Raw genomic sequence first — 15,632 nt, forward strand, 5'->3', positions numbered from 1 at the left:
TAAATTATAATAAAAACTAAATTCAATAAAATAAATTCATTATAATAAAAACTAAATTCAATAAAATAAATTCATTATAATAAAAACTAAATTCAATAAAATAAATTCATTATAATAAAAACATGCCCAAACATTTTTTATAATTTCATTTCCGAATGGACGTTTATTTTGAAACGCTTTCTGCTTGCGTCATCAGTAGTCGACAGGCTAACGGTAGTAAAATTTCACGGTTAGATATCTTAATTTAATCACATTATTGTCGTTGTTGAGTTTTATTTACCTAATTTAATTCAAATAATATTTATGTGAACATGGCAGGGTCGGTGACACTAACAGTACAGTTTGATATATTGTTAGCTAAGCTAGTTAGCTAGCTTCATTTGTTTACATCAGTGTTTCCAGCTCATCAGTTTCACTTTGAAACCTTTTGATATCTTCGTGTTTCGTTTTAACAGATTTTCTTTCTCTTGCTACTTGAGTCGCTAAAAGTCACACGGAGGATGAAAGATTACGAATGTAAGTTACTGATGTATGCGGACGTTTGTTATCTAAATCTGAAATGTGTCGCTTCTAGTGCTTAAAGTCGACTAAACACTGTCAGCTAAGCTAAAACATCACTGGAATGAAATGGGTTAATATGAGACACTATCTGATCAAAGAACAAGTATGCAAGGCGTGCGTCTAACTAGACTTTCAAGTTATCACACATTACTACAACTATAATACATATTGTTTTTCAGTAGACTTATAGATCCTACTTTGGACTGTAACACACATTATCTGCCTCTAAAGCAGAACTGCTGTAGCTGTTTTCTAAATATTGTCTATAACATTAGTTAGTTTTCTTTATCTGATGATCCAATTATCCCTTAATGGTTGTAATTATTTCTGTCTTTCTTTTCTGGTGTTTTCTAGAATGACTGCAGTCAGGTAGTAGGAGGGATGAGCAACTTTGGGCCAGCAGGGCTGGTCTCAGGCCTCTGTCACACAGACAAGGAAAATCCTTTTCCTGTGTGGCAGAATGGACACATCAGTCGCTGCTTTAACCAGCTCATCCTCGGAGCCCTGCCTCATGCTGGGATGGCAGTTTTCAGCGCATGCTACTTAAGCCTGGCAAGGTATGGCAAATCTATCTGCAAAATGTAGATTTTACTCTAATGTCATTCACACCTTGTTAGGTGCAAAGATATCTAAAGGGACTGTACCAAGGAAAATCAAAATAATGTTGATGTTTATGTTGAATAATGCGCTTCTGCTCATCAGATGCAGCCTCCTCCACACGTCTCCTCCATGTGGGTGGACACTCAGGCTGGGGTCCACTCTCCTGGCAGCACTTCTCTTCACTGCAGATGTCATCCTGGTCAGTATTCTCCAGCAGGGGGACATGTACCTGGACGTCCTGGCTGACTGCTGTGCCATCCTAGCCTGGCTTGTCCACTTCAGTGCCATAACCGTACTCCAGAAGTCTGCTTTCAGGAGAACCAGAGGACCACCCCTGCTGCTTCTGCTGGTTCTTCTGTCAGTCCCAAACATTGTCATCACCCTGACGATTTACTGTAATAATCAGGAATGTTTAAACCTCACAGACCTTGTTAAATTTGCACGGTTTGTGCTTGTCTCAGCTCGGACGTTCCCCCTTCTGGTTTATCTCTTTGCATTTGCATTTCCGTGCATCAGTGATGCTGGGTATACCTTGTATATTAATGCTGTGGATGGATCCCCACTCATTCCGGACAGCACCCAGCCAGATACGGGGGAAATGGTGGCTGAGGACGGGAGTGGCTGCTTCTCTCGACTCTTCTATCTGTGGTTGACGCCTCTCCTCAAACGGGGCCAACGCAGAGAGCTGCACAGACCAGTTGATGTGTATCACCTCCCTCGGAAACTTCGTACTTGTGTAATTCATCGATACTTCCACCAGTGCTGGGAGGCCTGTCGACCGGGAGCAGTGGTCACTAACAGGCAGGATCAGTGGCCCAGGCCGGTAAACAGTAACCTCCTGACTGGCAGCTGGAGCTCACACTATCAGGAGGAACCACTGGAGCTGGAGGGTGATGTAGGACTGCTGAAGGTGCTGCACAAGGCATTTGGGCTGCGATATTACATGCTGGGTGTGCTGAAGGTGGTGGTCAATATGCTGAGCTTTGCCGGTCCCTTGCTCCTCAGCAGTTTGGTGAACTTTATGGAGGAAGAGGGAGCTCCACTCAGCTGGGGCATGTGGTGCACCCTGGGGCTCTTTACAGCCACCCTTCTCTCCTCTGTCCTACGAAACATCTTTGTTTTTGAAGTCTCCAAGGTGGCACTGTCAGCACGCGCTGCTCTTGTGACTGCCATCTATGGCAAAGCCCTGAGGGTCAGCGGCAGCAGCCTGGCAGGTTTTGCTCTGGGGGAAGTGGTGAACTTAATGAGCACAGACACCGATCGTGTGGTCAACTTCTTCAACAGCTTCCATGAGCTGTGGAGCCTGCCCTTCCAGTTTTCTATCACCCTCTACTTGCTGTATCTGCAGGTGGGTGTAGCTTTCCTCGGAGGGCTCTGTGTGGCACTGCTGTTGGTGCCTCTTAACAAGTTCCTCGCTTCCCGAATCCTCAGCAACAACAAACACATGCTCAGGTACAAGGACAGTCGTGTTAAGGTGAGAACTATGACTATTTACTCAATGCTGTGTATTACAGATAATAGCATGTGCAATTACAATATATATCCTGTTATCAACGGAGATGTATACATTAAAATAAAAGATATTAGGGCTGCACAATTAATCGTTTTAATAAAGACCAATCTCTTCTTATGTGACAATAATTCTGTCAAGTACTAGTGACGAGATCCTCTGCATCAAACTAAGTGACACATTTATCTCCCTAAGCTGAATCAACAAGAAACAGGGCTGCATTACAGGCAACAGATATGAAAACAAACTCTTGGACTATCAACGATTGGGGACGCAAATGCTGATTGTACTTCTTAACTATTTTTCGGGAGAAGGGAAAATATTTGTATTTGTTATAAGTTTATGTTTAGAAAAGAGGTCAATTTCAGTAATGACCATATTGCTTATTTTGTCTTCATAAAGATAGCAGTCAACACATAATTTAGGAGTACACTCACTTCATTAGGTACACTTCTTCAATCTCATGCAATCCAATACAGCAGCTCTGACATGAATTTGACTTTTAAAACGTTATAATTTCTCAACTGAAAACTATCGATGATGTTTGATATATGATATTTCTACTGCATGTTTCACCTAATTTATTTTTACTTTTGTTAACTTTGTGACTTTTCTTTCCCAGCTGATGACTGAGATCCTCTTTGGCATTCGCGTCATCAAGTTCTACAACTGGGAACCTCATTTTACTCAGAAGGTTGACGACTGTCGCAAGCAAGAGCTGTCCCACCTCAAGGCCATCAAATACCTGGATGCCATGTGTGTGTACACCTGGGCTGCTCTGCCAGTGGTCATCTCCATCCTCACCTTCATCACATTTGTGCTGCTGGGACACCAGCTGACCGCAGCCAAGGTAGAGGATGTTGTTTATTCTGAAATCAAAAGATGAATTCCCTGACAGTTATCTACATCTAGTTTAAGGCTTCAAACACTCAACACAAACTGCAGCATCTTACAAATTGTAAGCAGTTTCTAACATGATCGCCAACTCTCTCAGATAGTAGTTTATACAGTAGCTCAACATGCACGAACAGTGAGTGAAGTTCAGATTCAGTAGCTGATCTCTTCCCCTGCAGGTTTTCACCACACTCGCCTTGGTGGGAATGTTGATCTTCCCACTCAACTGTTTTCCCTGGGTACTCAACGGCATCCTGGAGGCCAAAGTGTCTCTGGAACGAATCCAACTCTTCTTCAAGCTGCCCAACCAGGATTTACAGGCGTACTACGCCCTGGGTAGGCTGCTGCTTTGATGCTTGTGTGTGTTTCTGTGTTTTAATACTTAAGGTAGAGCACAGTGGCAGGAAGACGTAAATGCACTGCTGCAAACAATTGAAATTTCGTTGAATTTGTTGTGCAGGTCTAATCCACAGCTACAGGAAGTGTTTGCTTGATGTTATCCAAAGGTTCAACCAGTTATTAAAATACTGTTTCACTTACGTTTTCCACCATCACTGTTAATTAATGGGTGTGTTCAATAAAGACAGCAGAGATCATGACTTTTGACTTCCATAGAGATCAGATCACATTTCATGACTGATTTATGTGTAAAACCAGGAAGCTACAACTAGTTAACTTATTTCTTCTTGCCACTGTCTTTATTCAGTCCAGTTTCTCTGCAGGGAAAGACAAAGGTTTTCTATATTTTTTTGAACAAGCTGTAGCATGAAAGTAAAATATTTTGACATGTTCTGCTTTTGTTGTGTATTTCTCTGAATGACTGTGACTGTAAACCCAAAGCTGTTGCATTAAATGTGATTATTTTCTCAAGGATCAAGTAATGTCCCATAGAAGTAAATTGACAATAACAGGAATGAAGTCCATTTCCCTCTCCACAGTGTCTCCTGAAGACAGTCAGACATCAGTCCTGTTGAGTCAGGGGACATTTTCCTGGCAGGGGTCGGATAGTCGTGATCAGAACACAGAAGGAGAAACTGAAACTGTAGCTGCTAAAGGAAGTCTGCTGCTTCACAGTCTCAATCTACACATAACCAAGGTAAAGCCACGTATTAGTACATGTTGTACATGTACATGCTGTTCAGCTCAGTGATCCCACGATGGTGGAATGAGCTGCCTATCTCTGCACGCTCAGCCACCTCACTTGCAATCTTTAAAAAACTGCTGAAAACAGAACTCTTCCGCATCTTCCTTTGCACTTAAAAAAAAAAAAAAAAAAATTCTACCCTTTCTTTCTAACATCTCTTGAAACAGAAACACTTTTTCGATAGCACTCTGCTTTGATGTTGTTTCTCCTTGACTTAGATTTTGTTTGCTTGCCTTGTTCCTCACTTGTAAGTCGCTTTGGATAAAAGCGTCTGCTAAATGACTAAATGTAAATGTAAATGTATACTGTGAATGAATTGCTTTAATATATTATATTTCCTACTGAATTGGTTCAGAACAATAAGTGCACTAGAGTGAGATTCTTATGAAGCTTTCTCTAAAGTTAACAACAGCAAAAAATATGAATATGGTCAAAGAGGAATCAACACTCACACAACACTGACACATTTTGAAATCTACTGAACAGAATCAATAATTTGCTTTATATCTTTTCCAAAATACTTTTACAGAGACTTGATTATGCTGGAGATATTTTGAACTGGCTCAAATAAAACCAAATATAACGATGTTTTGGTGTTGACCTGTCTGATTCAGGGCTCTCTGGTTGTTGTGGTTGGGAAGGTCGGCTGTGGAAAGAGTTCTTTACTGGCTGCTCTCACAGGAGAACTCAACAGGTACAGAACCCCTGAACCTCAAATATATTAAGACTGTACTCTGAGTACCGAGCTCTAGCTGTGCACCTCTTTAATCTGCAGGCTCAGGGGGAGTGATTTATGCTGCAGACAGAGAGACTGGCTTCGGTCTTGCTTCTCAGGAGCCGTGGATCCAGCATGCTTCAGTACGAGACAACATCCTGTTTGGCAAAGACTATGATCCCGCCTTCTACCAAGCTGTTATTGAGGCCTGTGCTCTCTCAGACGACCTCAGTGTACGGACACTAATGTCTTTTACTGTTTGTCTGTTGTGTGCCATCATCAGATACTCTGCTTGATTGTTAAACATTTTTAATAAGCCTGTTCTAAAATGTGTCTGCAGATTTTGCCAAATGGTGACAAGACCGAAGTGGGAGAGAATGGCGTGACTCTAAGTGGAGGGCAGAAGGCTCGACTGGCCCTCGCCAGAGCCGTTTACATGGTCAGTCCTCTGACTCAGAAAGTGTGTCAGCCTGCAGAAAACATAGATGAAAACACTTTACAATCTGATACCAACATGTTTTAGTTTCTACTGCTGAGCTTGCATCCTTCCTCGTAATGTTAAAGACCAGACCAGCTCTAATATTGATGAACTAATCCATCAGGTAGATATTTCAATAAAATAAATTAAAGTGGCTCTAACTCATACTTCCAATTTGGACTAAATCCTGACTCCACTTAGTTTTTGTTGTTAATAACCACTTTTACTATACAGTAATGAAACAAGAAGAGCAAAGCGTTTATCTTCAGCAGGTCCATTGTGCTTCGCCACTCTGTCCTTAAATTGTCCTCACTACTTTAGGACAAAGACATTTACCTCCTGGATGATCCATTGGCAGCAGTCGATGCAGACGTGGCTGAACACCTCATGCAGAAATGCATCATTGAGCTCCTAAGGGGAAAGACCAGAATCCTTTGCACACACCGTGTAGAGTTTGTGGACAAAGCTGACGTAGTGGTCCTCATGGACAATGGAACAATCATCAACACAGGTACAAACAAAAATCTGCATGAAGCAGGTGCAAATGTCACATTTGGTCGTTGATGGATTTAGTCCGTTTTAAAATTCAAAATTTGATCATTATTTATTATTTTTACTTATGATTGCCTGATTTGTAGGTAAACAACAAAACTCTTTTGGGTTTAGCCTGTGACAGCACATTTAAAACTAAACACATGTGGTCAAAACTGCACAAACACCCACTCTGATTATTAATTCAGTCCCAAAATGTGCTTTTATTATTTGGCCTTTTAACTTCAGTGAGCAGCTCTACCAGACAACACATATAAAAACTCTATTTCCTATAATCCGAGTGTTTAGTATGAGTTTACATATTTAATAATAATAATAATAATAATAATAATAATAATAATGATAATAAATGTATTTATAGAGCACTTTTCTAAACATATGTTACAAAGTGCTTGACAAGAGAGAAAAAAAATAAAGCTTTACTTCATTAGAGATCATGACTGTAACCAATTGGATTCATATTTGCTTTATTTCCTTCTAACCCTTCAGTGCCGGCACTGAGCGTCTTAGACGATTCATGCCAAATGTGCTTTAGTTTGTCAGTTACATTAAATAATATGTTTTCTTGAAGAACCTGTAAATATGTGCACATTTCTAGATATTTTAATGTGTTAAGTTTGTGACTGTTTACTATTTATTATTTTGTATTTTGTATTATGGCTATAAATATATAACATCTTATTAAACTTTCAACTCTTTGCTGTTAAACAGGTACACCAGAAAAAATCCTTCCTTTGGTAGAGGTGGTGCCTAAAAAAAGGAGGAATGACAACAACGCTAAAGAGAAAGGTATGAATTTACAACTGCTTGACTGTAAATATAGTGATGAACACTGTGCTGGATTGATTTTTGTTGTTGGTTCAGATGGTGTGACGCAGGATGAGGAGGAACTGACCTCACCCCTTGATTTATGTGGGGATGAGGATTCTGACCTAACGGGGGCGGAGCAGAAGCAGGTGGGCGGGCTGGCATGGAGAGTTTACCAGACCTACTGGGTGGCTGTGGGCGGAGTGCTGGCTGCCTCCATCCTCATGTCTCTGCTCCTCATGCAAGGTTTGGATCGACTGCTCAGCTTCTCAGCGTGATCCGTGTACAGTGGCACTCAGCAGATGCTTTCAGTCATGTAAAGTGCTCAAGAGGCTGTTCACACCCTTTCCAGTATTATTTACTGTAGTACATGTTTCTGTCAGTTTTGTACTTGTTGTTTAGACGAATATGTGCAGCACTCTGGATACGACTTGTTTGAATATATAGTGTCTTGTAAGCAGAGTTATATTCATATATTCATTCACAATAATGCAACACAAGAATACAAACAACAGCAAAAAGCTTTTTGAAAGATGATCTCTGGCAGATTAAGTAAAATTTAACGTCTGATGATTTGTGTGTAAGAGATACTTCAGTTTAGTCAACAGTTGGAGTGACATGCTGTTTATCATCAGTTTGTAACGACTGAACTCTTTATGGACTTTATTTTGTTATAACTGTATTTCATTATTCTGTCTTTGAAACCTGAGTCGTGTTATTTTTTGGATTCAGCCTCTAAGAACATTTCTGACTGGTGGCTGTCGCACTGGATCTCAGAGCTGAAAAACAACAGTTCCGCCAGATTTAATGAGTCTTCCCCAGATGCCTTCAGCTCACCCCACCTGCTGCTGTTCTCACCTGGTGGCCTGGTGTGAGTTAACCAGTCACTAGTGATTAAACTGAGTAGTAACAATTGACTTTTGTGACAAATTTGTAGTATTATAACATTTGTTTGGAATGTTTGTTATTTATAATTAGTTAATCAGGTCTAAATGCTGAAACCTTTTTTGTCTTTATGCAACTTATTAATTTATTTACTGAATTCTTAATGACATATTCACTTGTGCCGATTCAGATCTCCTCTGTCCTCTGTGCAAATGCATCCCTCCAACATGAGCTCTGATGTAAAGTTTTATCTGACCGTGTACGGCTCCATCGCTGCAGCCAACACAGTCTTCACTGCCCTCCGAGCCTTCCTCTTTGCCTATGGAGCCATCTGCGCCGCCACAGAAATCCACAACAGACTTCTGGATCGAGTTCTAAAGGTGCGTCATCTGAGCTTTGAATCCCCAAACAACTGTCAGGCTCCACAGGCCGACAGTCTGAGCTGAGCAGAGCAGATTGACTTTGTCATGTGTGGCAGCAGGAGCTGAAGGTTAGCTTACTGATGACTGTAACGTTTGCCACATTTATATTTATAAACTCAAACGTGGATTTTCTGCCCTGTCACCTCAATGCAAAGCATTTAGCAGCAAACCCAGAGATCGGAGCTAAAAACTAGAGGAAACGTGCCAAAAATAAATGAAATTGAAATATTTTAAACTACATTTACAGAACAAATGTATCAATGAGATTCATTTAGATTAATTAATCCCAAAGGATTAATTACTTGAAAAAATGTTTATCACTTAACAGCCATAAGTAAACTAACACTCACTATGCTTTTAGTTCTTCTTTGAGTTTCCTCCGACTTGACCTGAGGGAAATGTTTGGACCTTTTTAGAGGCCCTTTTTATTAATTTTAAGATACATGTTTTTCTTAGGATTAAGTATCTTGGTTAAAATGAGGGTTTTTAAGTGAAATCCTGTTTACTCCCCCCAGGCCACAGTGACTTTCTTTGACACAACCCCGCTGGGTCGCATACTCAACCGCTTCTCCTCAGACCTGTACAGTGTGGACGACAGCCTGCCGTTCATCCTCAACATCCTGCTGGCCAACGTGTTTGGTCTGCTCGGCATGCTGGTGGTGATAAGTTACGGCCTGCCCTGGGTCCTAGTGCCCCTGATTCCTCTGGCTGTGCTCTATCACCGCACGCAGCACTTCTACAGACACACCTCTCGGGAGCTGAAGCGACTGTGCAGCGTCACTCTGTCGCCCGTCTACTCGCATTTCTCAGAGACGCTGACTGGACTGGGAACCATCCGGGCCAGCGGGAGCTCTGCCAGGTGAGAGACACCAAGTCTGAGGCTAATATTGACGTCAGTGGCATCCAGTAGTGGTCTTTTTATCTTTTGGCTTTTCCCATCAGGGGTCGCCACAGCAAATCATCCTTTTTCAGCTCCCTCTATCATGAACATCTTCTACCCTCACACTAGCCAACCTCATGTCCTCTGTTAACACATCCATATATCTCCTCCTTGGTCGTCCTCTTGCCCTCCTGCCTGGCAGCTCCATCTCCAACATCCTTCTACCAATATATTCACTATCCCTCCTCTGAACATGTCCAAACCATCTCAGTCTGGCCTCTCTGACTTTGTCGCTAACACAGGCAACCTGAGCCGTCCCTCTGATGTACTCGTTCCTTATTCTGTCTAACCTGGTCACTCCTAAGGAGAACCTCAACATCTTCATCTCTGCTACCTCCATCTCAGCCTCTTGTCTCTTTCTCACTGCTACCGTCTCTAACCCATAGAGCAGAGCTGGTCTCACCACTGTCTTGTACACCTTTCCTTTGAGTCTTGCTGACACTCTTCTGTCACACAACACTCCTGACACTTTCCTCCACCCGCTCCAACCTGCCTGCACTCTCCTCTTCACCTCTTTTCCACACTCCCCATCACACTGAACTGTTGACCCCAAGAACTTAAACTCCTGCACCTTCTTCACCTCAGCCCTCTGTAACCTAACGCTTCTACCTTGATCCCTCTCGTTCAGACACATGTATTCTGTCTTACTACGACTGGCCTTCATGCCTCTTCTTTCCAGAGCAAACCTCCACCTCTCCAGCTGTTCCTCCACCTGCTCTCTACTCTTACTGCAAATCACAATGTCGGCATCCAGTAGTGGTATTCTATGTTTTTACATAAACACAGGTCAAGCCTGGTTGTTAAAGAACTGTGATGTCGATACATGTTTGTTAGAACACTTCACTGCTGAAAACTACACTCGCCTCTGTCTGAAACTTCTGTTCTAAATTACCTCGAACATTTAACTGCTTCCATTATCAAAAACATATTTACTGTACCTTGTTTGCTCCTGTAGGTGTGAGGTGTGTATTGGAAAACCACAACAAACTAACAAAAATCAGAACATCTGCCCACTTTCTCCAAAGCATTTGACTGATGTCTATAACTGAAAACTTTGAAATATTATAAATTAGGCTGCGGGTTCTGGATAAGTGGCTGTAATTGACTTTCTTTGTTACTTCCTTTTTATAAAAAATGTACTTTCATTTATTCTCTTTTGCTGTCTGTGCTCTTATTCTGTGTGCTTCTCTGGAATGTCCATGTTCGCCGGTTTATATCTTCTTTTGAGAGACCAAATTCAAATCTATATCTACAGAGGCTTAGATGTTGTAAGGTGTCAGTTTCACTGTCTTTAAAACAGAACAGTGAGAGTAGCTCTCTCTGTCTTCCAGATTTGAGGAGGAAAATGCTAAGCGTCTGGAGCAGAACCAGCGCTGCTTGTTTCTTAGCAATGCTGCCATGCAGTGGCTGGACATCCGTCTGCAGCTAATTGGAGTAGCTGTGGTGACAGGTCTCGGGGTGATCGCTGTCATCCAGCACCAGTTTAATTCTGTTGATCCAGGTGAGACAACAGCTGAGTTTGATGGCTGTACACTAGTATATAAATCATTTAATTGTTGTTCTGGCTGTGGTTTGGTAACAGTCAACTTGTTTTGTTGCTGCTCACGTCAGGTCTGGTAGGTCTGTCCCTGTCCTACGCTCTGTCCATCACAACGCTGCTATCTGGCCTCATATTCAGCTTCACTCAGACTGAGATGCAGCTGGTCAGTGTGGAGCGAACTGAAGAATACTCCACCAGCCTTCCAACTGAGCCACAACACCAGAACATGCAGGTCAGACCTGGGGCTGCACTGCCACGAACGGACACTAACATTAACACAATAAACAGCATTTACAGATATGTATGGAAGCCCATTACTACTAGAAGACAGAAGGAAGAAGAGACGTTTGTCATAAAAAAAAAAAAAATAGTAGATTAGATTTTTGTCACAGACATCACCACATAACATGCATTCAGTTTATTTTCATCTTTTAATTCTACTGCTTAAATAATAAAATGTCATTACAGTTTGACAGGAACAAGAAAGCAATGTCTCCTCATGATGTCCACATAATTTGAGATCATAGATCCCCGTGCAATAAGTTACACACAATAATATTAGTTAGATATTATTTGAAGATTAATTTAAAATAAAGTATGTTTTCCACATTACCCCTCGTTTCATCATCAGCTGCCCCCTGCTTGGCCTGAGCAGGGCTGGTTGGAGTTTCGCAGTGTGGTTTTGGCGTACAGAGATGGCCTTCCTAATGCCCTGGATGGGGTGAGCCTGGTGGTGCGACCTGGGGAGAAGGTGGGTATCGTGGGACGCACAGGATCTGGGAAGTCCACCATGTTTCTGGCCCTGTTTCGTATGGTGGAGATCAACCAGGGTCAGATTCTCTTGGATGGACTGGACATCAGCAGTGTGGGCCTGGCTCAGCTCAGGTTTGTTGAATTATTATTCCACTATTACATATTCTGATAGTTTAGTCTAACAGTTTTCTGTGTTGAATTCTCAGGTTACTTCTTCCATCTCAGCACAAACATCCACTGAGACTAAATTTTAAAATATCAAAATATGCACTAACGTAATGGACAAACGTGACATATGTGTTCTGCTTTTTTTAGTCAACTGACTGAAAAAAGTGCAGCAATATTAAATCTAATCACTTGTGACTTTCTGTCACTAAAGCATAAAAACAGAAATGAAAACATGACTTCCCTTTTTTAAACTCGACTTAGTTTCATGTATATTTTAAGTTAGAAACAAGCTTCAAAAAATTTTTAGACTTTATCATCCATTAGGGGTAAAACTCATTGTAAAGACTTGAACATAAAAGATAATAAATCCACAAAACAGATCAGAGTTCAGATCCTGGTTTGTAGTTGAAAAAAGATCAGGGTCCCCCCCCCTTTGGCCAGATTGTACAGGAAGGGTGCTGGTCAAAATTTCAAAATTTACACTGCCGTGCGTGTTGTTGGCGCCCTCTGCAGGTCCAGACTGGCTATCATTCCTCAGGACCCGTTCCTGTTCAGTGGGACCATCAGGGAGAATCTGGACCCATGTGGGCGACACCGAGACGAGCAGCTGTTAGACGTCTTGGACCAGTGCCACCTCAGCTCTGTGGTCAACAGGAAGGGTGAGGGACTAGAGGAGCGGGTAATGTGGGACTTACTCAGTGACATGATAAGATGGAGATGACACCGTGAGCAGAACAGCACAGCGATGCTTTGTAAGCTAAGGTGTGTCTGCTTTAGTTGAAATCGCCTGACTCAGAGTCCTTTAATGTTCACTCCACCCTGCACCATTCCTGTCTGACCACGTGATCAGCAACTGTCTGGCTGACAGGTTGCAAAATGTTCATTTAGGTTCATTTAAATGAACATCTCGTCAGTAAGAAACTAAAGAGTCTGAGGGTGATGGAGATAAAATCTTTACTTTCTTACCGTCGCAGCTGATTTCGTGTCACATGCAGACGTGGACAGATTTGTTGGCGCCATTAAAATGAAAAAAGAAGAATGAAAAATAAAATGGCATCAACAAAAAATAAATAACTATTCAAGTTGTTTCAGAAAGGATTGAGGGTTTGTTTTGTGGAAAGGAGCCAACTGATGTTCTTAAAGCGTGTGTGGTGTCAGATTCAGTCTCTCACACTGTTGGTGTTTGTGCCTGTCAGGTGGTCTGGATGCTGGTGTTGGAGAACGAGGAAAATCCTTCTCTGTGGGTCAGAGACAGCTGCTGTGTTTGGCCAGAGCTCTGCTGACCCAGGCCAAGGTGAGACCCCAGCTGTGTAACTTCACTCCTGCACAGACCAACAGAATCTCATCAGTTACTTAAGTATAAATCTTCTGATGTCGTACTTTTCTGTGTGCAGCAAAGCTGATTATTTTGAATGATTCTTTTTATTCATAGTCATTTGTTTTCTAAATGTGAAGCTGTGTTTTATAATTATATGTCTATACAAATTGTATTGTAATTTCAAGAATTCATTCCTGATTTGGTGACACGTGTGATGTAGGTTTGGTTCAATACTCCAGACAGACCAGTGTGAGTTCCATCATGACATGAAGCCGCGATGTGATGTGTCTTTGCTGAGGCGTTAGATGTGTGCACCCAGCAGTTCACTGTGGCTGCTCCTTTTTATTTCATTACTCGCTGTTAATATTTAAAATAGATCCTCAGAAAATAAAAAGGAAGGGAAAAGACATTTTAAATTAAGGAGCAGTAGGAAAAGTGCAGTTTTTGTTTGCGGCTCTGATCGAGCAGTAGGATGATGGTGGAAGCAGATTTAATTTGATTCTGTCACAGATCATCATAATCTGTCATAATTAACAAACTCCACCTTTATATAATCTACATACTTCTACTGACTATCTACCTGAACTGCGTGCATGTCTCCCCCACCTACCCGCCTCCCTCTCTCCAGCGTTTTCTCTAATTCTGACACCGTTGTGACATCTGTCTGTCATGAACACACACAAACATTAGACGCTGTTTCCCCATCGTGCAGGTTCTTTGTATTGATGAAGCCACAGCCAGCGTGGATCAGAAGACGGACCAGCTACTGCAACAGACCATCAGAGAGAAGTTTCAGGGCAAGACCGTCCTCACCATCGCCCACAGGTTAGACTTTAAAAGTCATTATATGTTTAAAAGCCAGTATGTGTTTGTTCAGCATGTCCAGCAGAAGAAGGTGTTTGAAAAACTCGTGTTTGCTTTGTTAGGATCAACACCATCATGGACAGTGACCGAGTGCTGGTGATGCGAGCTGGGAAGGTGGTGGAGTTTGACACCCCCGCTGCTCTCTGTCAGACTGACCACTCCATCTTCCAACGACTGGTGGGTGGGGGGGAAGAGTGAGGACAGTCTGAAGATCTGAAGAGATATTTTTATACTTTTATCCTGAGAACTTTTTTTGTACCTTTTTCTGCACAGAAACATTTTTTATGTTACAGACAAAGAAAAGTTTTTATGATTCAAGTTTTTCACGTCACTGGAGATGATACGTGTTGGTTTCGCTTCTTTGTTATTTTTGTGCTGATGTTTACTGTAGTTTCTTTAAATCTGAAGATTATTCATGGAAAAATTATATTATTACTTCTTAATGACTACATTTTGCTATAATGACTATTTTACCTGCTTGATCTTATCTTTGGGAACACTTTAATTCATGAAGAAATGAATAACCTGTGATTTTATTTATGTCACTACAAGCAGTTAAATTAGCATCTAATGACGCCCTGCTGGTTTATATGCACCTATAATCTACCTATGATGGCAAATGGGAGGTGGTGGAACTGTGTGAATGACAAAATATGAAAATGCACTCTCTGTCAGCTGCTACTAAACCACTGTTACACCCTAATTTAGACATCTATTGTTTCTTTTCCATTAAATCTCAGAAAACAGTTTCAGTTCAATAATCCATTATTTCATACATAGCTGGTTTTTTAAACATGCAGAGAAAATACTGGTGCACAGATAAATTCACCTTAATGTAACGTGAATTAATGAAGGATCCTTGTGTGACACTAGGTGGAAATGAAGTTTGTTTGAAGGATGTTTTTTTTTTTTTTTACACTGTTGCAGATCAATATTTTTTAAAATAATATTTCTTTTGCTTTTGTAGTAGAGATACAGACGGAAAACCTTTTAGTTGATGTTCCATGTTATATGCAGGTTTAAATGTACAGCACAACTACTGGTGCTGCTAAAGAGGCAAACTGACATCCCACCTTTGAATGGGTGGAGGGGTGGCGTAAAAAAAATTAAGTTCCAGAATTTCTGAACTTTGGATCATTTTACCAAAAGATGATGGAAAAACTGAAAACTAACATTTAAACAAAATTGGTATTTTATTTTTAAGCTTTTTGTTGGTTACAGATATCTCCGTCCCTGTTGTTTCTGTTTTCCTTATAATCCAAACACTGGCTGCAACTCATATGTTATTATTAGAAATTAGAAACAAGCACAGACGTTATGATGGTTAATCTTGATATCATCTTTGTCGCTATACATTGTCTAAGTGTAGTGTTTTGTTTTTTTATAACAAGAGACAATTAGTTGTCTTCACTGTGGAAATGGTTTCCGAGGATTCACTATACTGGAGGAAGAGATGAGAGACGTCAAATGTGTTTGTCCAT

General features: G+C 41.2%; 1 protein-coding gene across 1 annotated transcript; it reads left to right on the forward strand.

Moving 5' to 3' along the window:
- The first annotated feature begins 244 nt into the window (after positions 1–244).
- Positions 245–14,898, forward strand: abcc10 (ATP-binding cassette, sub-family C (CFTR/MRP), member 10). Its single transcript, XM_026360925.1, is given in 22 exon segments — positions 245–516; positions 916–1,118; positions 1,264–2,635; positions 3,294–3,521; positions 3,745–3,901; positions 4,504–4,661; positions 5,324–5,447; positions 5,491–5,657; positions 5,765–5,863; positions 6,224–6,413; positions 7,166–7,243; positions 7,319–7,507; positions 7,994–8,132; positions 8,337–8,526; positions 9,084–9,427; positions 10,840–11,009; positions 11,120–11,280; positions 11,680–11,933; positions 12,483–12,628; positions 13,166–13,263; positions 14,000–14,112; positions 14,214–14,898. Coding segments are annotated over 21 exon segments (4,689 nt in total). The 5' UTR covers positions 245–516; positions 916–942; the 3' UTR covers positions 14,350–14,898.
- The last annotated feature ends 734 nt before the right edge of the window (positions 14,899–15,632 follow it).

Source organism: Anabas testudineus, chromosome 1 (genome assembly GCF_900324465.2).
Source record: "Anabas testudineus chromosome 1, fAnaTes1.2, whole genome shotgun sequence".
NCBI classification, from domain to species: domain Eukaryota; kingdom Metazoa; phylum Chordata; class Actinopteri; order Anabantiformes; family Anabantidae; genus Anabas; species Anabas testudineus.